The following is a 25,041-nucleotide window of genomic DNA, read 5'->3' on the forward strand; positions in this document are numbered from 1 at the left end:
TTTTCGGGCCTAGTAATAAATATTGCATTTAAAGTATTGCAAGTGAATGCATGCATGTATCAGATACATGCACATCATTCACATACGGTTGTAAGGATACAAGATGAAGCTCAGAATAAAATCCTTATCTATAATTACCCCACGACATTAAGAATTTTCACGTAAGTTTATTAATGTATATTTTCGGAATCTACACAATTCGATACATATATATACTATGTCGCTACTTTTTTGTTCTTCCTTTTTCTGGACTGATACATTCCTTGCACATTACAACACTGCTTGCACTTCCAAAGTATCGAAAACTTATCACAAGAATACTTGAAAGTTTAAAGCGATACATAGGGGAAAACTTGTCATTATATTATAATGTTGCCTAGTAGTTTTATAACATGCAGTTCTTTTTTTCTAAATGTTTTTGGGATCACTATGCGATTACACCACATCCATAATAGGCTTATTATACTTCGATCTATCTTAACTTAGTACATTGTATTCTTAAGTGTTTATTATTTCTTAAAATAAAGTCAAAAATAATGGGTGTTATATTTGTCATAAATTCAGTGTAAAATTAGGAATATTTCGAGACTCGTAACTTTAAAATCAATATTTTTTCAGTGTTTTATATATCAATAAACATAGATAATGGCAAGACAAACCCATATAATACTTAGTTTTGAGCGTACAATATCAAATGATGTAGTAATCACCCTCCTACGTTTGTATGAAGAAAGCACCGAACTGCGTCCTCTTGACAACTCAATCTGTGGCGTATTAAAATGTCTGTCCAATAGTCTCCATTAAAAACCAACAATTTTTGAGTAATTTCAGTGTTAACTAGTTCAATAATTAGTCTAGATTTACAATTGGTTGTCTCGTGCGTAGACTAATTCACAGCCGCATGGACACGTGTGTTGTCATTTGGGGTAAACTTTTATCTAATAATATGAATCTTTTCGTATTATCGTATTATGTAAATAAAACATACTAGGGTTAGCAGTTACACGAGCAGAATATTTATAAAGAGAACTATTTAACAAGCTGTTAAATTGTTCTGTAGCTTCGAGCTTAGATGTTCTTAATGTTTTAGACATTTAATATTGTTTTTAAAAAATGTCTTCCACATGTGCGTGCAAGAGAAAATCAACAGCTTGTACACGCAACATTTCCGCTGCATGTGTCGCCAATAGTTTATTTAAAATCCACTGTGTATTTATTATCTAAATATATAAAACGAAAAGGTGACTGACTGGCTGACTGACTGACTGATCTATCAACGTACCGCTCAAACTACTGGACGGATCGGGCTGAAATTTGGCATGCAGATAGGTATCATGACGTAGACATCTGCTAAGAAAGGATTTTGAAAATTCATCAGCTAAGAGGGTAAAATAGGGGTATGAAATTTTTGTAGTCCACGCGGACGAAGTCGCGGGCATAAGCTAGTATTTAATAATCTTATAAAATATACTATATCCGTACCATTTCACTTTATATGAAAATAAACATGAAGTTCCGCAACTCTGTAGACTGCATTCGAGCTATGAGTTTTTGTTTTCTTCCTCGTTTTTGTCATTTGTACCATTTGTAAACTTGAAGTATATTATTATAATTATACGTTCTGTTATTATATTCTTTCACTTTTAAGCATCCAATATAAAGGCAAACGTGTACTTTCCATTTATATTATTTTTTCTGTACTTATTTCTGTCCGTCCATTACTTTTGACGCTTTTAATGTTTATTTTATTGTACACCAAAAAAATCAAAGGAGGATCTCGCGGGGTTTAATAAAAACTATATCCACGCGGATGAAGTCGCGAGCATCATTTAGTTACTCATAAATCATAATATTATAAATTGTCCTCCAATAACCTGGTAAAAGCATTGGAGTAAATAATATATCTGGTAAACCACGTCGCGTTGGGTGTTTTTGCTTTTAGTGTTTTTAAGTATATTTATTATACGTGTTTTCGGCGCAAATGTTCACTTGGGAGCAATCAATTCGACTCAAATTCTACGTACGATTAAAATGTTTTGCAAACTAGTAGGAAACTACCTTATACCTAGTAACTATTCATTAGCTTATTAACTATTGGGCATAGATTAATTATTGGTTTCGCTACGCTTATTAGGTAAGTACAAGTTGGTACCTTTATTCCCGTATTGAAAGTTAAAACCACAACTCTTCAAAGGACACTGGACAGTAATACGTCAAAAATTAAAAAAAACTGGCCAAGTGCATGTCAGACTCACCGAGGGTTCCGTACTCGGGTATTTTTAGGGTTCCGTACCTCAATAAGGAAAAACGGAACCCTTATAGGATCACTTTGTTGTCTGTCTGTCTGTCAAGAAACCTACAGGGTACTTCCCGTTGACCTAGAATCATGAAATTTGGTAGGTAGGTAGATCTTGTAGCTGACATTTGGGGAAAAATCTGAAAACCGTGAATTTAGGGTTAGATCACACAAAAATAATGAAATTGTGGTCATGAACTAATAATTAGTATTTTCAATTCAAAAAAATACGACTGTAGTACGGAACCCTCATAGCGCGAGCCTGACTCGCACTTGGGTGGTTTTTTCATTTGTATGAACGCCACGCGCGCTATCTATTATAAATTGATGATACTATATCAGAATCCTTTTCGCAAGTCCCAACAACAAATGAACAAACAAAGATACATATACATATAGTCGAAATATCACGTATTAAACATAAAGGGAGTATCCTAGGGCAAAAGGATTTATTTAATACTAGCTGCCCCGGCGAACTTCGTACCGCCTAACAGTCGATTCTTTTTCAGGCAATTTAAAAAAAAATCTCTCCGTAAGAGCCCATCCTCGTACTTCAAGGAATATTACAAAAAAAGAATTAGCGAAATCGGTTCAGCTGTACTCGAGATTTGCGATCAGCAAAACATTCAACGATTCATTTTTATATATAGAGATTAAGTATAATATTAGTATATGTAGATGTGCTATGCCGCACTGGGATTACTCTTTAACAAAGAATACTCATTTCTATTTGCTGGGGGCTTATTACAGTTGTTGGGTTTTTGTTTATGCTGTACCGCGAATGCTGTAGATTTTTTCATATTTGACTAAAGTTTTGCATAAACTACCATAGATATGCTTAGAAGATCGATCAGGAATGTCATTAATATATTCAAAAGTTTTTTAGACAAAGCGATTATATAATCAAGTAGGTATCAACAATATTAGTTCACTAAAACCGTGATTGCCTAGTATACAAGCCGTGCCAGTCTAGTGGTTAAGTCGTCCGCCTTCTATTCAGGAGGTCGCGAGTTCGATCCCGGGCACGCACCTCTAACTTTTCGGAGTTATGTGAGTTGTAAGCAATTAAATATCATTTGCTTTAACGGTGAAGGAAAACATCGTGAAGAAACCTGCATATTTGGGAGTTCTCCATAATGCTCTCAAGGTATGCGATGTCTGCCAATCTGCACTTGGCCAGCGTGGTAGACTATGCCGAAACCCTTCTCATTCTAAGAGGAGACTCGTGCTCAGCAATGATCTGGTGATCGGTTGATCATGATGATGTTCACCGCTTACTTACCTACTATATTTAACTTTCAAATGGTTCGCGGTAAATTACTTTGTCGATTCAAAAGCACTTGTAAAAGTTTATTAAAATAAAAATATATTCTATTCTACTCATGTACGCCATTACGTTGCCGATTAAGTCGAATATAAATAATGTACATAATATGTAATCTTTAATTTTAGAACATAAAAACTTACTATTGACTAGGATTGCATTCAACAAAAAGTCTGCGTAGTATTGACCTTGTAATGCTTACTCGTTTAAGTGGTACACCGTACAAGTGATAGGCAGTTACTTTAAAAAAAAAATTGCTGTACCCTTTTAAACTTATCATAAACTAGATGATGCCCGCAACTTCGTCCGCGTAGATTTAGGTTTTTAAAAAGCCTGTGGGAACGTAAAAGTAGCCTATGTCCTTCCCCGGGATGCTAGCTATCTCTGTACATACAAAATTTCGCCAAAATCGGTTGAACGGTTGAGCCGTGAAAAGCTAGCAGACAGACAGACAGACACACTTTTGCATTTATAATATTAGTATGGATGTTTGTAAATAGTGATAGAAAAGGGCATGACACGCCATTTAGACTTAATTGGATTTTCATTGTGTCACTAAGTTAAACTACGTATTTTTATTGTTGAGAAAAAAAATGCGTTCGGTGCTGGACGCGTCACACCATTTTCTATCTAAAAACTACGTAAGCTTAACATAATATCTTCCATACATATAATTGACTTCTATTATTCGATTGTAACTTCGTAACTGTCACTTTGAGTCGGCCGATCATGGCAGCGACCAGTGTCGCTGACATAGTACCTAGGTACAACACAATCATGACCCTGTTGCGATTCACACTAATTTAATTGGTTGAAGTTTTATCTAATAATAATAATTATTTTGTTAGAAATGCGGTTTCTATGTTATGATTCTATATTTCTGTCCCGTACGGGTCGAAAATATTCGAGCTAATATCGCTTTATAAGTAAGTTGCAGAGAGTTTCTCAATACAATTATTATGAGAAATGAATATTTACTGTTACACAATACATAAAACTAATGCACGCCTGTGTGGCAAATACTTTAACATATGCAAATTTATTATTAAGTGAATATACAAACAATAAACACTTGCTGGGGTCACTTATGACTATCAACACATCCAAGTTCAATCAGTCATGTCACTAATTTTATTATAATGTTTAAGTCTTCAGGTTTGACACAATTAACAATATTGATTTAGGTAACTGTGTAAAACTAACGCTCTTGACTTGAACACGGTATGTATAGAATGAGTTTAGCATGCTACCCGTAAATGTGTTTTATTAATTTGACACTATTTCTGTGAACACGCTCGTGTCACGTAAACTACTATGCATGTTTTCATACTTGCACGTCTGATAATTCCAGTTATATCATTTCATTATATAAGTTAATTGAAATTACTCTGATATTAGATTGAAGTTAAGATAGAATGAATTGATATGGCTGTGTAAACATAGCTACTATTTTCATAATGCTTAATTAACTCGATTACTTTATGGTAAAATGTTATTTGTGTAATTTTTCTAGTAAAATTAATTAGTCAGATGGCTTCTTTGAATTAATATTATACCAATTGACTTGTGTTAGATTACTAAAAGCATGCGTTTTCTAGCAATTATAAATTAAACTCTACTAGTTACAAACTACTATTATTTAACAACATTTTTGGTGACTTCAACATTTTTCTTGTATTCACTATAAATGATTTGCTATAAATCTATATAAATTAGTACAATGACTTGAATTTAAATTTAAATTATTTATTATAATATGTGGTTTTGAATTACGGCTATTTTAATCAATAATAGTAGAGAGATATTTGATTTTTTTAAATATTCTATATAAAAGTACGTAGTTTTTAATATTATACTTAATTATTATTGATATGTTAAGCAGTGGGATATGTTAGTAATAGACCAAGATCCCAACAGTGCCAGATCTGTCTTATATTCTGAGTAACAAAATGTGTGCGATAGAGTAGTGTTTTTACGTACCTTTAACGTTCGCATATTTACTAGCTTGATCCAGGGGGCAATTAAAAGATATCAGCTGCTGAAGTTACGTAAAAACATTACTCACTTTTCTTTAAAGTGATTTGATAGACCCAGCCGCGAAAATTCAAATTTGAGTTAGTTTTTCGAAAATAGTAGACTAATCATACATCGAAGGCTTATGGTAATGAGTTTTGCGCGCATAACATTTATGCATCTACTTCTACATGTTTTTCCATAAAAACTTTGGTCAAAAATACCTACTCATTTACTTCATATTTGTGCAAATCTGGGAAATTTCAGAAAATTATCTTTCAGGAACAAATATGAAGTAAATGAGTATTTTTGATCGACAAAAAAGAACTAAAAACTTTCGAAAAATAACTAAAATTTGAATTTTCGATAAGCCTTCGATGTATGATTAGTCTACCATTTTCGAAAAACTAACTAAAATTTGAATTTTCGCCGCTGGGTCTATCAAATCACCTTAAGTCTGAGTACTGATTTCTAGGTACGTACAAACACTACTCTACTCCACACATTTTGTTACTCAGAAAATAAGGCAGGTCTGGCTCTATCGGGACCTTGCTCTATAATGGTAGCATTCTGATTAGTTTCATTATAATAATATTCATTTGCTATTTGTAGGCGCAATGCTTCATTTGTTTGCATTTTGATTTTGACAGCGAATACGCTTAACGGCAACCCAAAGAGTTTAGCACATTATTCAGATTCAACGCCGACTAAACCTAGTACAGTATTTGAGAATGTCAAAAATAAATTATTTCTCAGTGATTATTAAATAGAGGTTCTTCCAATATACGTAAAATCCACGTCCTTTGTTAGTTTTGTGTGTATAATTATCGATTAAACTAAAAAAGCACGTCAAATGATTGTGACGTCACATACCGGTATTTCATAGAATCTTGCGTTTGATACAAAGTTACTGATTTGACTAGTTGTCAAATACCGGATCGAATATTGGAAATTCCAGCGTAAAAAATATTTCAAGCTCACATTCCTATGCTTTACTGTGAGCGAGTTGGAGTAGATTCGGCATCGAGTTTGTGTAATGTGTGAAAATCTATAAATAACTCTGTCTCCCTTATCTTTATCTGGCAGTGAATTGTTGCATATCTGTTATTACCTTTAAAAGACACCTAAATGTCTAAAGTAAAAAGAGTCAAAGAAACGCTTCAGATTTCTACAATTTGCTTTATTTTGACGTATCACTTTTATTCTCAAAGTATATTGGCGCAGAGTTGAAGAGCGGCAACGCGTCTTTTCTACTACTTTTCTAGTAGTTTTCAGAATAAACTAAACTATAAATACAATACGATTATTACCCGACTGAAAGAAAGTTAGCTTTGTCTCGGCCTCCCGAGTGTCCTTACATATTATGTGTCATTATGACAAATTCAAAATGGTTGATATGACAGAAATACGACAAGAGGAGAACTTGAGATCAATGATTTGGTATGAAATGAAAGCTCTCATTGTTTTATAGATTCCGAGGATATCGTGTATAATGTATTTACTAAAGTATAAACGAACCGTCTGTCTGTTGACTGATTTCTAGTTTTAAGGGGGAGAGTACCTAATAGTCGGGTTCTTCATCATCTTGTTTATTTAAAATCATATACTCAAATTGCTTCACACATACTTAACGCAGTGAAGATAAATAGTAGATATACAACCAAATACTTTAATAGTACCTTTCAAGTACAGAAGACTCGCTCCGCCAAGACGTTCAAACAAACGACGCAATTCAGCTCACTAAGCATTCCGATTGTAATCTTACAATCGCCTCTTTTCTATCGCGTAAACTTTTATCTCTAACTTTTGAGATATTTTTTTTCCTACCATAAAGCACCATTATAAAATGGCAGCTTTATTGCTACTACCATCTAGCCTATGTGCTAATAAGTAATATTATTGTACATTAAACTTCTACTTATGATTAATTTCTACATCTAATTTACAGTCCAATAACTGTCCTTAGTTTATTCTAACACGTACTTACAGTTCACTATGTTCTTGTGACCTAGAAAAAATAAAGTAGATAAGACTTATGAGATATGACTTACGCAAATGTTGTCGAAGGTATATTTTCTCGCGTCACGTGGCCAAGAGAGCCCGGCCCGGGTATACCTTAAAACACTTCAGAAATGACGCGTTGCTTCTTCAGCTTTGCGCCAATGTGCCTCGTTTTTACCTTAGTTTTTTGGATTATCTTTTTTAATACACAATCGTTTTACAGAAGTAAGACAGGAGGCAGTACAACAGGCACTCGCGGAAATGCAGAACCGGCCTAAGCCATCGCTTCCTATGCCATCTAAACGAACCTCAATGATGGCCAAGAGTCCTGACAGAGAGAGACACGACCTTTGTGAGTATCGTTTATGAACTCGGAACAACTAAATGACTTTCTTTGCATCAATCCGCAAGAAATGTACTAAAATCTGAATATAATGATATGTATCTAAAGATTGTGAAGCAGGCAATTCTTTACATTGGGCTAAAGATGATGCGGTGTCGGATTTAAACATATCTGTGTAGACTGTAGAGTCAAACAAAACTTTTTGCTTCGTATCATGGACTTCCGCAAATCAAACGTCTTGTTATATATAGTTATCATTTACCTATCCGAAATTTTAGTATAAAACGGAAACTTGTTTTTACATAAAAAAATCTTATTTACCTCTGTTTCTACATTTGATCATATAAAATATATTACCGAACAATTAAGGTCAGTGTAAGCGGTAAGGTGCATCTTTGTTATTATAATATCTGGGCTGCAACATGCCTATTTGTTGATTTGAATTGTATGAAGAGTTAAAAATGTTATAAGTATATCGAGTTCCTCATGTATGTATGTACGTGTTTATTTATTTATAGAACCGTGAGTATTAATAATATGTAATCGCTGCTGTAGCTAATGTTATGATTGTATTCAATTATAAATATGTTTTTGGAATATAATTTGATTAACGAATAATAAATAATAATTAATTAATTAGGTAGCTTTGTGTTGAATGCCAAGCTTTTCACACAGGCTAGGAAACAGTACTCATTAACTTATTTAACCGTAACGGAGTCGTTCTGTGCAAAAATAATAATTTTTGTGTATGTTCTATTGCTTTTTAAGCTATTTGGCGCATTTGGGGGTTATAATGTCTGTATTGTTCTAACGGAAATAATCATCATTATTTTATCTAACTACAGTTATAATTAAATTGTAAATGGACGATTTCTGTACATCAATTTTTTCATATTAGTATTGAAAGTATGGCTGTCTTTCTGCTACTTTTCACGGCCCTTTTCGTATCACGACAAATCAAAGAGTTCCCAAGGGATTTTAAAAGACCGAAACCCTTTCTTTTTTTCTTTTAAAAGGTTCACTGACAAGTTAGTTCTAAGATTTGAAGAACACGCGAACGATAAAAAATGTTTTTATATCAGCCTCAAGTTCAGACGAGGATTCGTGTGCTGGTGACTCGGAACTGCCTCCGCCGCCCGAACTAGGTTCACCACCAGCTCGTCGCCCCGCCGCGCCGCACCCTCGTGCACATCCTCACCCCCTTCCGCTGCTACTCCACCAAAGGGAGAAGAAACACACACCCAGGGAGAAGACAGAGATTGACTTGTCAGAAATCACACATCTTCCGGCATGTAAGTAGAGTCTGGTTCTCATTTGTTAAACATTCTTTATGTTGGTAATTAAAATAAAAAAAAAATTGAATATTAACCAATTAAACTCAATTAAATTTTGTAGACACGTTCTAGAAATAAATATCTGTATCTGTGGTTTGTCATATTACCGTTAACATGTGTAGTTTCAAAGTTACACCGGCACAAAGATTGTATGTATGTAAATCTAACGGTAAAGGAAAACATCGTGAGGAAACCTGCATGCTTGAAAGTTCTCCATAATATTCTCATAATACTATTTGTTTTGTGTGGGTTACCAAAAAAAACCTGCCAAGTACGAATCGAACTTTTCTCTTTTAGGGCTCGTCTATAAATTAAAAAAAAAACACATAGTAGTCGTGCGAAACAGCCTTCCAGCAGTAAATAAACAGACTTTGTTAAATGCTGACACGTACGAACGAAGTGTCTTGATTAGATAACACGGATACAAGTTATTAAATTATCTAGAGCTATTGCAAAAGTTTTCCTTCCAAAGTAGGCGGTTCCCTGAAGTATTTCTTTCAGCATACTTTTTATTAGCGATCAGAAAACGTAGAGCTAGACTCAAGATTACCTCGCCAAGGATACAAAAGTTTAATCATCTCACAAAGCTGGCGAAATCTAACTTCAATGTTCAACGAATCTTCTAATTTTCTTTAAATCCAATTAAAGTGCTTGAATTTCTCTACTTTACTTTATATTATAGTACGGCAAAAAACATTTTAATAGCTTTGATGACTGAGTTTAATAAAAAAAATGGTTTACTTTTATTACGTAGAGCCGTCATTCTTCTATTTTTGTTGTATTGTTAAGCTGTTAATATAATAGTTTCTTCATTGTTCGTCTTTTACAGGATGTTTGTCCTAAATGTACCGCCTGTATATCTGTTTATATATATATATTGAAGGTTAAGAACTGAACAAATAAATTCAAGATATTCTTTGACATTTAACAGAGCGCGTATCGTGATAGGTTTACCGAGTACCAGCTTTGGCATCGGTGGTCAGTATCAAATTATTCGGTAGTACAACTATATACAAAACACAAAGTGTGGGATTCAAACGTCTACATATATTTCATAATACATTTACGATCGTAAAAGCCTAAAGCCTAAAGCCTAAAGCGCGGATGTCCATGTGTCCAACGAGCTTCATACGAGTTGTAAATCAAGTAATCAAGAAACCACGTTACTACAGTCGGTCGCCGTCGCGCGCGCGTAAAATGTGACGTGTTGCCGTGCTGTTGCTGTTGTTAGTTATTTAAGGGTAAGCACCCACTGCAATGTTTCACCGCACGATTTTTTCCGCATAATACCCTTACATGGATATTGTATGAAACAGTTTGCGCGTAGTTTTTTCGCGAGTGCGTGCCGCTTAATACAATTTCAATGTGTCACAGAATTCTGCGAGAAAAATAGCTGGGTGAAAATTCGGAGTGCGGGGTCACCTTAACCACTTTTACCCACCACTTTTACCGCCGATTTTGTAACCACTCTTCTACCTCATCGTTTCATATCTTATACTTTAATGATCCAAGTAAAAATCATTTGTCAATAGATATTCAGCCTGATGTAACTCACACGACGTCAGGGGCGCGTCGTGGTGGCGCCCACATCGCCGACCGCGTGCAGTGCTACGCGCAACCAGAAGACACTGGCACTGGCACCGGCAGATGGAAGGTCAACCACAAACTATTCTATTTATTTTCTTCTTTCTAGTAGCTACGATATCACCTGGCGGAGACGATGCGTTCTAAGATAGAAGCGAACTACAATGAAAAGGTAATCTTACTTTGTAGCCAAATAATATGCCAAATAATAAAAGAAATGAAGTTTTCACAGTTTTAATATGGAGAATCTTTAATTTATGTCAAATCAATCAAAGTTTATTTGACGATAGAATAATCAGCTCTTAATTACCTATGTTTGATTCGTTTATAAATCTGCAGGTGTCAGCAAAAATACAACAACTCCTTAACACACTAAAGCGGCCTAAGCGCAGACCGTTACCAGAATTCTACGAAGACGACGACATAGAATTGGAGATTGCAGCGAATCCGAAAGATCCAAACGCGCCGAAACCAGAAGGCGGTACCATGACCCCGGCTGTGGGTGAACAGCTTGTGGTGCCGGCCGGTCTGCCGAGAAACCTAGAGGCGGCGTTACAGAGATACGGGACAGCTTCTTTCAAAGCAAACGTCGCCACTGTACTCGATCCCAATGGAAAACTTAGTAATTCACTCACATATGGTAAGTTGTTGTTACATGGATGACGTTGACGGAACTCTTTGATTTTTCGGGGTTAAAAAGTAGCCTATGTGTTAATCCAGGGCGTAATCTATCTCCATTCCAAATTTCATCCAAATCCGTTCAGCCGTTTTTGCGTGATTGAGTAACAAACATCCAAACATCCACACTTTCACATTTATAATATAATATAATATTACATTATTATTAGTCCTGGAGTCTGTAGGACGTTAGCCCTTTCTACTAATTAAATAGGTTCGGGTCTTCTTGGTAAAATATTGCGTTGGCTTTTCAAATTCTCCTGCATACATTCGTGTGCTCAATTAAGAACGACTACCTAATTCATGGCAAATGTAGAAAACAACTTGTTATAACTTTACCTTCTAGCAGCCATTTTTTAGGCATCCACCCCATGGAATTCTCCTGCACATTTAATAGACGTTTGCTCGAAGATAAGTTAATTAGAAGAATTGTTAGAAAAAGGTCTGCGCTGCGTACTTGTTTTAGGCCGTAGAAAAAAGGGTTTTGGTGGTACTGAATGTTTTCCAAATGTTTTACTGCATTGAACACTAGTAATGCATTTTAGGTTTTATGTTCATCACTTTGAAAATATGGAAGATTTATATTCTTATTAGTTGGATTTTCTTTTTACTTTGCTCTCTACTTTAATGTTGAAAGCATTCAATTACCAATAGTTGTTTCGTTGTCTAATGCACTCGTATTTTATTATAAAATCCCTTTATGCTTAAATTATAAGCTCGTACGACAACTTAACCGCATTAAGTCATTTCTCTTGTTCTATTGTTTATCAAGAATCCATTTCTCAGACTCTAAATTGTTAAATTTTAAAATATCGACTCACTGAAATTACGTTAGGCCTTATTCATTTTAAAATGTACCCGTACCGATGCGTGAGCCATAAAATCGGAGCTTGTAATTTTCAATTGATATTGGCACAATTCCACGTCAACTTGTGAAAAATTTCAAAGACACTATCGAATGAAAGGTGAATATTTGTTTTTCAACAGGAAAACTCCTAAGCCGATCGCTGAAAATAGCACACGCAATATTGAATAGAACATTCACATCGAAAAGCAGTAGTGGCGGTCCACTCACCGGGGACAATTCAATTAAGCCCGGCGACAGGGTGGCGTTAGTGTACCCAAACAACGACCCAATCAATTTCATGTGCGCCTTTTACGGCTGTCTGCAAGCGGGCATCGTTCCCGTGCCCATAGAAGTGCCATTGACTAGACGGGACGCTGGCCTCCAACAAGTCGGCTTCCTGCTTGGCTCTTGTGGTATCCAATATGCGCTGACTTCTGATGCTTGCTTGAAAGGTTAGTACATTTTACTACTTACAATTAACGTTACTTTGCCAGAATTTCATTTACGATGATTTCAAACCTGTGTACCGCACACGGCTAAAATGTTAAATCAGTTTACCACTTTTATAAGTTACGTGGATGTACCTGCGCAGAAATCTTATTTTTTGAATGGTGCGAAAATATCTTAGCCAATCACAGCACACGTCCATCCGCTATTGGTTGTTGCCTACGCGCCATGTTTTGTACTAGTTTAATCATGAGCGACACGTACGTCTTAACTTCAAGCAATAAGGTCTGTATTTCATTGGTATACATTCGGTTTGAGTCGGTTGCGCTTTCCGCGCAAACGCCGATACGACTTATAAAAGTAGTAGTACTGTACTTCACCTTACATATGTACTGTTGACCACATGCTGCAACGCTGCCGTACTAAACGGCGACCGACACGATGATACTTGACCAATGTCAAGATGTAGTTTTAATGTAATTGTTTATTTAAGTAACTAATTTTTATGACTTCTACTGAAATTAACCATATCACTGCGTATGAAGTTATATTGTCGCGATCAGTGTACAATGTGAGCAATCACAGCTTTTTTTTGCAGATTGGACGGATAGGGGAGTGTTAATTTGATTTCAAAGTTTCCATAGCTTCAAGCTCACACAGTCGCAATCAATATGGAATTTGAATTTTGCTTTAAAATTTTACAAGATATAATTTCTCGCAATTTACATCTTGGATTTCGAAAGCTTTCGGCACAGACCTATTGTTAAATCCAATAGCGATCAATTTACTGCAGCATAAAATATTTGTAGCATAATAATAATTTTTGTGTACCTTTTGTGCCTATCTTGTTTCGTTCTGAAAGTTAGGGCGTTTTCCAATTAAAACTTGTACTGCGGCAATAACTATGCCAACACTCCGACAGACGGTTTCAGCGACAGAAGTCGTTACAACTGAAAATTTCCGTGTAACTGAGAAAACTCAAAATGCAATCAATTTGACCAACTTCCGGGAACAGAGATGAATACTGCAGTCTAATAAGTGTCAGACCTATGGTTCGACAGGCAGGAAAAATTAATGAAATTATAATTTCTAAGTTAGCACAGGTCTGTTAGAGGTGATTTGACATTGCGGTATGATCCTACGTAGATACCTATTAAGAGTGTACGTTTAATATAACTGACACCATTCCAGGTTAGCCCTCTTTCCTCTATCGTCACGTACCACCAAGTAACATTACAGTCAAGGGCTAACTTGACATCGAATCAAAAAAAACATTGCGTATGTTTGCTTAAAAAAATGAAATGTTTCTTTTTCAATGAACCTGTTCTTATACGTTCCCGCAGAGTTGACACATGACGTAATACATATAGGAGGAAATCATGGCCTGGTTACGCTTGCGAATGCTAATAAATTTTGCTAAGTAAATAATGATGACTCAAGACAGCAGAATAGGGATACCTTGTGCACGCGCTACTGCATGTACCTACTCTTAGAATGCCATTAGAGAATAGGTTCTGCATCAATCAATTTCTTTTAGTTAATTATTACCAGATTATATATTTCGTCATGTGAAACATCGGTCTATGCATTACATAGTAGCACAGTTCACGAAAGTTAGAAAACTTGTAACAGAACGGCGAGGCTTCACCTACACTGGTACCTACCTAGGTAGGTACCAGTGTACTATTACCTACCTAGCGTCAAATGCTACCTACATGAAACGACTAGGTATCTTTGTTTTCACGTCACTTCGAGAGATATTGATATAAGATCCAAACCGAGAGTTTCCTCACTCTAGTTCACTCTGATCGTCAGTCCTGCATCATTTTGGAAAAATGACAGCAAACTCCTTATCGTCTAGTGACCTAATTGAACCCTGAATGACGAATGTTTAAAACTGACCTAGGTAACTAGGTATAAGTGTGTATAAGTGTAACCCAGTGCGATCGCGACATACGACACTGTAGTATTGCACGGTCAGCATTCAGTGTCGCGTGTTGTTATCGCTTACCCTTAACGCTCTCCCCAAGATTTCCGTACAAAACAGCGTGCATTGTGTGGCATACCAAGTGTCACGTCAAGTCTCAAAAATCATTGTATATAAAAATGAAAGAAGTCGTGGATTTTTAAACAGGTTTACCAAAAACATCATCCGGTGACGTGGTGTCGTTTCGGGGCTGGCCCTCATTGCAATGGGTGTCGACGGAGAAGCTTCCCAGGCCGCCGCGAGACTGGATCCCGCCGCCGCGACCCGCGGAGGACGGTCCGGCGCACATTGAGCACACATCTGCCGCTGACGGCTCCGCAATGGGCGTCATCGTTACTAGGTAAGTGTGTTCTTATGAATAGCTCTCGGCTGAGTTTCTTGTGGGCTCATCTCAGACCTGGGTGCGTTTGGAACCCTTGTAGCTATAGTTTTAAGAATTAATTATGTATTACGTATAATAATACAATCATGTAATGGTGATAATTAATTTTAAAAAAGCATTACGAATAAATGTTTTGAATTTTGAATTAAATAAAAAGTTCGTTTTTCTACATGACCAAATCAGAAATGCAGAACCGTCCAAACCAAATTGTCGTGACCAAATCAGAAAATCTCTATGACCAATATAGCTCAACGGGTTGCAAAGCTGAAGTGGCAATAGGCGAGGCGAGGCATGTTCAACCTGTGCTGAAACGCATTGACGCGATGATCATAGCTGCAAAAATAAAAAGCTAGACCCTAAAAACGTATTCTGACGAACTGACGAATCCTGTACAACTCCCCAAAGCAAATTGAAATCATGAAACACGCAAATCATTTTTTACAGCATCGACGAAACGGTTTTCGGATGTATATAAATTATGCAATATCTATGTGTCAGCAGAAAAGCTTGTAAAGCTGTTGTAGAACTCTCGGACGAAAGAGATATTAATAGACTTGTAAAACATTCTCATAAAACATGGGTATTTGCTGTGCGCAGGCCCTTGTCGTAGGAATTTCGCCTTTTGTGCATTCACTGTTTCAAATCGAGTTCGTTTGTTGCTAAGCAACGGGAGCGTTTGGAGTTTTGTGAAATGAATTTGCAAGTATCTTTGCGACTTTACGTAGACGATTCGTCGACTGGCGTGTTGATCACAACTGTAGGGATGAGGCCAAATGAGCGTGTCTTTGGTAAGTCGCGTCTTTTTACGAAAATGTTCCCCTTGACAAAACTGAATATGCTGAAAATAGTTTTATTCGTCGTTTGTGCCATAATTCACCTATAATCCGTAATTTTTCGGATACAGATTTGTTCAAAATAATGGTACGACATGGGGTCGCTTATTGACCAATAAAAATAATTTATACCGTTCAAATTATTTGTTTCCCTTACCCTTTCCTATCTGTTATTAGTTATCATGCCCATTAGCAAACTAAATAGATACGAATACTGTACTATATTCCCAGCCAGCCAGTTTAGTTTATGTTCAGCATCATCATCTGAACCCATCGTCGCCGGCCCACTATTGAATTCGGGTCTTCCTCAAAACGAGAAGGGTTTATGACATAGTCCACCATGCTACCCTGATGCGGATTGGCAGACATCACACATATCGGGCATGCAGGTTTCCTTACTATGTTTTGCTTCATCAAGCAAGTGATATTTAATGACTGAAATGCAGACTTGCAGTAAAGCATAGAAATGTGAATTTATATCGTGTGAATTTTCTAATACAGATCGACACTGACTACACTTCGACTCGATTCACAGTAAGCATAGAAATGTGAACTTTATATCGTATTGCTTACGGTGGAATTTTCAATATGTTGTACCTGTGTCTGGTGCGCGGCGTAGAATTATTGAGAGCAACATATTTCTACTGCTATTTTTTTCGTTTCAGGTCGTCAATGTTATCACACTGTCGAATGCTCTCCGTAGCTTGCAATTACACTGAAGGGGAACACATGGTCTGTGTCCTAGACTTCAAAAGGGAGACAGGGCTGTGGCATGCGGTGCTAGCGAGTGTTCTAAACGGCATGCACGTCATATTCATACCGTACGCTCTTATGAAAGTCAGCCCGGCTTCGTGGATGCATATGATCACAAAATATAGGTATGCGTTATTTATAATCACTACTAATATTATAAAATTTTTACAAAAAAAAAAAAACCGACTTCGTTACACAAACACTAAAAATTGAAAAATAATTTAATTTATTACCGAATATATTATGTATACAAGAGTAAATATAGTTCCATAATAATATTTTTTGGTGCCGGTGCCAATTAGCTTTAGCTGCGCGAATCGTCTAGACTTCATATTTTTATGGGACTCCACAATGGCACCTCATTGGCACCGACCCCAAAAAATATTATTATGGAACTATATTAACTCTTGTATATACATAATATATTCGGTAATAAATTAAATTATTTTTCAATTTTTAGTGTTTGTGTAACGAAGTCGGTTTTTATTTTTTTTGTAAAAAAAATTTATTTCACAATTTTTAGTGGCCCCATGGAATTATGCTATGACAGGTTAAAAATCTACTGTTTACTAAGCTATTACACTGATCGCGAGCAATTTACTCTTATCCGTTGAGGAGTTCCAGTATCTATCTTCGAAGATGTTCATCAGAAATGGGACCAACTTTGAAGTATACCCTTTCAAACAAAAAAGAATTTTCAAAATCGGTCCAGGCGTTTTCAAGTAATCGGGGAACATACATAAAAAAAAAAAAAAAAAAGATTCCGACGAATTGAGAACCTCCTCCTTTTTTTGAAGTCGGTTAAAAAGTAAACTGTGTTTGTTTGATGCTTTGTCCTTCAATCACGCAACGGAGCAACGGGTCGAAGTGATTTTTGCATAGGTATCTAGGTCAACGGAAAGTACCATTTAGGATTTGATTGCCCCGAATCGACCGACACGACATATAATGGTTCCTTTTTTCTTTTAAGGTACGGAACCTTATAAATCTACACTACACTATACTACACTATAAATCTTATCTGTATTCAAAATTACTTATCAGTTTATCATTCTTAAAAATAAACCATTTTCAGAACAAAGCTTATTTTTGTGAGATAATAGTCAACTGTGAGTCAACAGCTCCATGACTAACATGCTCAAGTAATGATTCACTCGAACAGAGTCATGATCATGAATTAAAGAGAAGTGACACTCGACAGGCTGTAGTAAATGTTGGGATATTTAGAATTTATAGGAAAAATATCAGTAAAAAAGAAAAACTTGGACGTCCTGTTTGATATATATATTTGAAGTAAGTAAATATGTCATCGAACGTAACACAAAGGATTTTAGAAAAAATAAGAATAAGAATATAATATTTAAATATAAACAATTTAGTTTACACCCAGTTCCAACAGTAAATATTATAGGTATATATTTTCTCTATTATAAAAATGAATTGATGAATGTGTTGCTGATCGCAAATCTCGAGAACAGCTGAACCGATTTCGCTAATTCTTTTTTCATAATATTCCTTGAAGTACGGGAATGGTCGGTCCTTACGGAGAGAAAAATTTTAAAAAAATCCTGAAAAAGAATCGACTGTTAGGCGGTACGAAGTTTGCCGGGTCAGCTAGTTATACTATATAGGTCATGTTGTGAGTTCACGTCACGTGATCACCCATTTATACCCGACTACGGGAAGCCAAAAGGAAGGGTTATAGTTTTAGCAGTCTGTACGTCGTTTGTATCTATGTGTGTTCCACTGTAGCGCCTAAACTACTTTTCTTTTTACATGTACTAGCTTATGCTCGCGACATCGTCCGCGTGGACTACACAAACCTCAAACTCCTATTTTACCCCCTTAGGGATTTAATTTTCAAGAATCCTTTCTTAGCAAATGTCTAACGTCATAATAGTTATGTCATATCTGCATACCAAATTTCAGCCAAATCCGTCCAGTAGTTTAAGCTGTGCGTTGATAAATAAGTCCGCTTTTCCTTATATATACAGATTAATGATTGATTTTATATTATTTATAGTTTATTGATTTAAATTTCGCTATTCATCAGGGCGTCAGTAGCGATCGTCAAGTCACGCGATCTACACTGGGGCCTCTTAGCTACACGGGACCATAAAGAAATCTCACTCAGTTCCTTGAGGATGCTGTTGGTGGCAGATGGTGCTAATCCTTGGTCCTTGTCGTCGTGCGATCAGTTCCTTTCAGTATTTCAAAGTAAAGGTTTGTATTTTTTTTTAATTCCATTGCAAGTTAACACTTGACTGCAATCTCACTTGGTAATAAGTGATGATACAGTCTAAGATGGAAGCGAGCTAACTTGGAAAGGGGAATGGTAGTTTTCGGTTTATACACAGCATCGTACCGGAACGCTAAATTGCTTGGCAGCACGGCTTTGCCGGTAGGGTGGTCACTAGCCACGGCCATGGTATTTAACCAGACCAGAGACAATTTCTCAGGCAGGGAATTGAACCTTTATAACCGGGATCTCCCATTCATTTATAAGATTACAGTGCTCACCACTGCGTCAGGGAGGTCATCAAAATATGTAGGCACATATAGGAATGTTGTGATCTAATGGAAACACCGCCGAAGGGAGTTGATTCCACAGTTTGCATGTGTGTGGAAAGAAGGGTCTGGCACAACGGGCGGTCGAAGTACGCCAGACACGCAGGTGGTGAGGGTGAAATTGTTTGCGGTGGCGTGCGGTGCGGTTGTAGAAAAAGGAGGGTGGAATGAGATCAAACAACTCTTCGAAATACTCCCCATTATAGAGGCGATAGAACACGCAAAGAGAGCTAATATTCTTACAAGAGTAGATAAGATAAATACATATATGTTGGTTGAAAATTTAAAATGTTGTTTGATTGGCAGGGGTACGCGGCGACGCCATTTGCCCGTGTGCTTGCAGCAGCGAGTCGTTAACCGTCTGTGTCCGCCGCGCCGGCCGCGGCGGGTCGTCCGCCGGACGCGGCGTGCTATCGATGTCCGGCCTCTCGTATGGCGTCGTCAGGGTGGATGCAGAAAACTCGCTCACTTCACTCACGCTGCAGGACTGTGGACAAGTCATGCCATCGTGTGAGTATCTAAATAAATCGTTTTTAGGGTTCCACAGAAAAACGAGACACCGTTATAATTTCTCTAGCTTATTACCGCGAGTTTGTCCACGTGGATTTAGCTCTTTAAAAGTATCGTGACAACTTTTAATTTCCCGGCTTAAAAAGTAGCCTATATGTCACTCTCCAGGTACTTTAACTATCCATACTAATATTATAAATGCGAAAGTGTGTCTGTCTGTCTGTCTGTCTGTCCGTCTGTCTGTCTGCCTGTCTGTCTGTCTGTCTGTCTGCTAGCTTTTCACGGCCCATCCCTTTAACCGAGTTTGATGAAATTTGGCATAGATATAGCTTCCATCCCGGGGAAGGACATAGGCTACTTTTGATCTCGGAAAATTAAAGAGTTCCCGCGGGATTTTTAAAATCTTAAATTCACGCGTACGAAGTCGCGGGCATCAGCTAGTACTATATAAATTTTCCTTTGTGCAGGCGTAATCGTGGTTGTGAAAATGGAAGGTCCAGCATATCTTTGCAAGACGGATGAAGTGGGTGAAATATGCGTGCTGTCCGGGGCGACCGGGTCCGGCTACTGGGGCCTTCCGGGCCTCACGAACACGGTGTTCCGCGTTCAGCCGCTCGACTCTGATGGGGACCCAATTGGCGAAGAGCACTACATTCGGAGTGGTCTACTTGGATTCCTTGGGCCTGGTGGTAAGTTTATTATAATTTATTTACTACGGGATGTTGCCCGTCAAGAATTATTGTAATATTCTTAACTTAGAATATTATGAAAAAGATCGCATTACTAATTTTACGGCCGGATACCTGCCAGTACTTAATTTTACACTCGCCGAGGCCAAATGGCCTGCCAATTTCTAAGAGCTGTTTTTTTGACATTTGGTAAATATGGATAAGATATCAAAAATCAGACAGCACTAACACCGCTCTGAAGCATAAAGAGAGATTATTTGGCTGTAAATCATTTAGATTTAGTTTTGCTTCGATGTTTATATTGAAATCGATGCTAATGTATTGCTTGAAACGTGCAATTATGTGACATTGCGCCAAATATAACAATCAATTGCGGCATGCTTATCTTAACTTGTGATATAGTGTGTAGGTATATTTTGAGATCTCACTCGCCATTTTGGCTCTGTGTGTCACCTGTCATGTCAAAAGTACCGTTTACCTTTAAAATAACGACTAAAATCCTACTTTTGGTATGACAGTTGACACACAAAAATAGCGAGTGAAATCTCAAAATGTATGCTTATATTTGGTTTTTAGGCTTGGTGTTCGTGTGCGGTTCTCGCGACGGGCTCATGACGGTGACGGGGCGCAAGCACAACATGGACGACATAATAGCCACGGTACTCGCCGTCGAGCCCATGAAGTTCATCTACAGAGGTCGGATTGCAGTTTTCTCCGTGCGAGTGCTACGCGACGAACGCATCTGCATTGTCGCCGAGCAACGACCCGACTGCGGCGAGGAAGAGGTATATGTTATCCCTCTAACCATCCATCTGTAATCGCAGTATTTTATTTTGTTTTGTATTCAATATTCTTGTAGTGATTATTATTGATGACTTATTTAAATTAGGTACATATTATTGTCATTTATTGTACCTACTTAATAACATTGCACGCCAAATTTGGTAATACACTGCTACCAAAAAAAGTATTTTGTAACACCAATTCACGTGAATTTTTGCAATAAATTATGAATTATTATTATTATTATAACGGTGCAGCAAACAACAAGCACTGGCAAGCGTGTGGACGACTAAAACTGGCTGACTCGTCGATAGCAGCTGGCTATGCCTGCGTAATATGTCACACAAATTTCACCCGCACGTAAAAGTAAATAAAGCTGAGTTTTAGTTTGTAATAAAGAAGGCACTATGTCCCAGCTCCATTTTATAGGTAAATTTTGTGCCTAAGACAACAGGCTAACTGGCCCAACCCGGGTTTTCTGGGGTTCTATTTTATAAATCCTTCCTTAGTGGAAGTCTACAACAGATAATAATCTACTCGACAAATTTAAAGTTTCTAGACCCAGCAGTTTGAGCTGTACTTTGTGATGGCAGTTAGTCAGTTTCCATTTTTTATGTAACACGTAGACACTTCCTCGTTTATAATATTAATAGATGATGCCCGCGACTTCATCCGCGTGGATTTAGGTTTTTTAAAAATCCCTTAGGAACACTTTGATTTTCCGAGATAAAAAGTAACCTATGTCCTTCCCCGGGATGCAAGCTATATCTCTGTACCAAATTTCGCCAAAATCGGTTGAACGGATTTGCCGTGAAAGGCTAGCAGACAGACAGACAGACGGACAGACAGACAGACAGACACACTTTCGCATTTATAATATTAGTATGGGTGAAGCGGGTCTCAACTATATTTTATCATTGAGACATTTTGGCCATTATACTGCCACATACTTTTTTTTGACTAAATTTATCCCGTAGTTCCTTGAGTCCGAATTTTATGATCTTTTTATTTCCAGTCTTTCCAGTGGATGTCTCGTGTGTTGCAAGCAGTCGACTCGATCCATCAAGTGGGCATATACTGCCTTGCGCTTGTGCAACCAAACTACCTCCCAAAAACCCCTCTCGGCGGTATACACCTCAGTGAATGTAAACGGCGCTTCCTCGAAGGAACTCTGCACCCCGCCAACGTGCTCATGTGCCCTCACACTTGCGTCACAAATTTGCCTAAGCCAAGGGAAATACATTCAGGTACATTTGACAAGCACGTTACGTATCTATTCTGTTTTTGAGATAAAGTAATTAACACAATATTTCGTATCACCAGCAGATGTCGGCCCGGCCTCGGTGATCGTCGGTAATTTGGTTCAAGGCAATCGACTAGCTTCTGCTCAGGGTCGTGACATGGGGTATACCGACGACTCTGACGCCGCTCGAAAGGTAAGAGCAGCGCATACCCAGCCAAATTAGAACGTTTTTTAGGGTTTGTACCCGAAGGGTGCCAACGGGACCCTTGTCTCCTCCGTCCGTCGTCAGCGGGCTGCATCTCATGAGCCGTAATAGGTAGAGAGTTAAAATATTGCACAAAATGTGTATTTCTATTGCTGCTACACCAACAAATAAGCAAAATTGGCCGCCATGTATATCAAAAATATTAAAATGTATGATGGTACAGAACCCTTCGTGTGCGAGTCCAACTGGCACTTGACCGGTAATTTACCATCATTTAATCAATTTAATTCTTCTTTTTCAGTATCAATTCATATCACAAATACTGAGGTGGCGCGCACAAAGTACGTCCGATCATGTCATATTTACGTTGCTCAATTCTAAAGGCGCCGTTTCCAAAGTTCTGACTTGTGCCGAATTACACAAAAAAGCCGAGAGAATCGGTAACCTATTACTAGAAAAAGGTCGCGTCAACACAGGCGATCACGTGGCATTAATATTTCCACCGGGACTTGATCTCATTTGCGCTTTCTACGGTTGTCTGTACGTGGGCGCCGTTCCGGTGACTATAAGGCCGCCTCATCCGCAGAACCTCCACACGACGTTACCGACGGTGCGCATGATAGTAGACGTGAGCAAAGCGACGCTAGTCCTCTCCAACCAATCTGTGATAAAACTGCTCAGGTCTAAAGAAGCGAGCAACGTCCTCGACAGCAAGGCCTGGCCCATCACACTCGACACTGACGACATGCCCAAGAAGAAGTTACCCATTCTGTATAGAGCTCCGACGGCAGAGATGCTGGCGTATTTGGATTTTAGCGTGTCCACGACGGGCATGCTGGCCGGGATCAAAATGTCGCACGCGGCCGTCACGTCGCTCTGTCGCTCCATGAAGATAGCTTGCGAACTGTACCCGTCTCGACACATAGCTCTGTGTCTCGACCCATACTGCGGACTGGGGTTCGCGCTGTGGTGCCTCAGCAGTATCTATTCGGGCCATCACTCTATCCTGATTCCGCCGTCGGAAGTAGAGATCAATCCAGCTCTCTGGCTGAGCGCGGTCTCACAGTACAAAGTTCGCGACACGTTTTGTTCTTACGGCGTCATGGAGTTATGCACAAAAGGGCTCGGTAGCTCGGTCAATCAACTCAAAGCGAAGGGGATCAACTTGGCGTGCGTCAGAACGTGCGTCGTAGTCGCAGAAGAGCGGCCGAGGATCAATTTGACCAACTCATTTTCTAAACTGTTCTCGGCTCTCGGTCTCAGTCCACGAGCGGTATCGACGTCTTTCGGATGCCGCGTGAACATAGCCATATGTCTACAGGGCGCGAGTAGTCCAGAGCCGTCTACCGTCTACGTAGATCTAAGAGCTCTCAGGAACGACCGCGTGTCCCTAGTGGAACGAGGCAGTCCACACTCGCTTTGCTTAATGGAATCCGGTAAATTGTTACCGGGAGTCAAAGTGATCACGGCTAACCCGGAGACTAAAGGGCAATGTGGAGATTCACATTTGGGAGAGATATGGGTGCAGTCACCTCATAACGCAAGTGGCTATTTCACAATTTACGGCGACGAAAGTGACTATGCAGACCACTTCAGCGCTCAACTCGTCACTGGAAACACTGGAGAAGTGTACGCGAGGACAGGGTACTTGGGATTTTTGAGGAGAACAGAGATAAGCACCACAGCTGTCGGGAGCGACGACACGTCCATACTGACGCGCGACAGCGACACTGAGTCCCTGGCGTCCGCCTGCGGGAGCGTCTCGGGCCTCGGCCCCGACTCGCACGACACCCACGACGCGGTGTTCGTCGTGGGCGCCCTGGACGAAACAATCATGCTGCGCGGAATGCGGTACCACCCTATCGATATTGAAAACTCAGTCATGAGGTGCCATAAGAAGATTGCTGAATGGTACGTATTCTTTTACAAATGCAATATATTGTTTCTAACGAATCCCATTTGTGAATAATATTTTGATCTTATTACTAATCGGTGTTCATGCATCGTTGTACTAAGACGTTAAATCGCTTGGCTTGTACAGCTTTGCACGTACGATGGTAGACACGAACCACTAGACCTGAACGAATCTAAAATTATAAAAATTCCCAACCAATTTCAATCAATATATTATAAGAAATAAATGTTATAAAGTAACCAGGCTTTTGAAGTTAACTCAAATACGATTTTCAAGATCCTCTCATAAATGATAAATGATAATATT

At 38.2% G+C, this 25,041-nt stretch overlaps 1 protein-coding gene across 4 annotated transcripts in view; it reads left to right on the top strand.

Annotated features, from left to right (window-relative positions):
* Positions 1–25,041, top strand: part of DIP2 (disco-interacting protein 2) — a 64,858-nt gene that overhangs the window by 33,825 nt on the left and 5,992 nt on the right. For 3 of the 4 annotated variants that reach the window (XM_034983598.2, XM_034983601.2, XM_034983602.2), the window contains 14 exons: positions 7,858–7,986; positions 9,060–9,269; positions 10,844–10,965; positions 11,235–11,535; positions 12,561–12,872; positions 15,002–15,194; positions 16,735–16,947; positions 18,876–19,045; positions 19,697–19,900; positions 20,368–20,589; positions 21,166–21,374; positions 22,388–22,619; positions 22,696–22,808; positions 23,122–24,731. In XM_034983598.2, coding sequence (XP_034839489.1) covers positions 7,858–7,986; positions 9,060–9,269; positions 10,844–10,965; positions 11,235–11,535; positions 12,561–12,872; positions 15,002–15,194; positions 16,735–16,947; positions 18,876–19,045; positions 19,697–19,900; positions 20,368–20,589; positions 21,166–21,374; positions 22,388–22,619; positions 22,696–22,808; positions 23,122–24,731 — 4,240 coding nt within the window. The remainder of the gene's footprint in view (positions 1–7,857; positions 7,987–9,059; positions 9,270–10,843; positions 10,966–11,234; positions 11,536–12,560; positions 12,873–15,001; positions 15,195–16,734; positions 16,948–18,875; positions 19,046–19,696; positions 19,901–20,367; positions 20,590–21,165; positions 21,375–22,387; positions 22,620–22,695; positions 22,809–23,121; positions 24,732–25,041) is intronic. The other variant, XM_034983600.2, reaches the window with a different exon arrangement.

The sequence above is a fragment of the Maniola hyperantus genome, chromosome Z (genome assembly GCF_902806685.2).
Source record: "Maniola hyperantus chromosome Z, iAphHyp1.2, whole genome shotgun sequence".
In the NCBI taxonomy this organism is placed as follows: domain Eukaryota; kingdom Metazoa; phylum Arthropoda; class Insecta; order Lepidoptera; family Nymphalidae; genus Maniola; species Maniola hyperantus.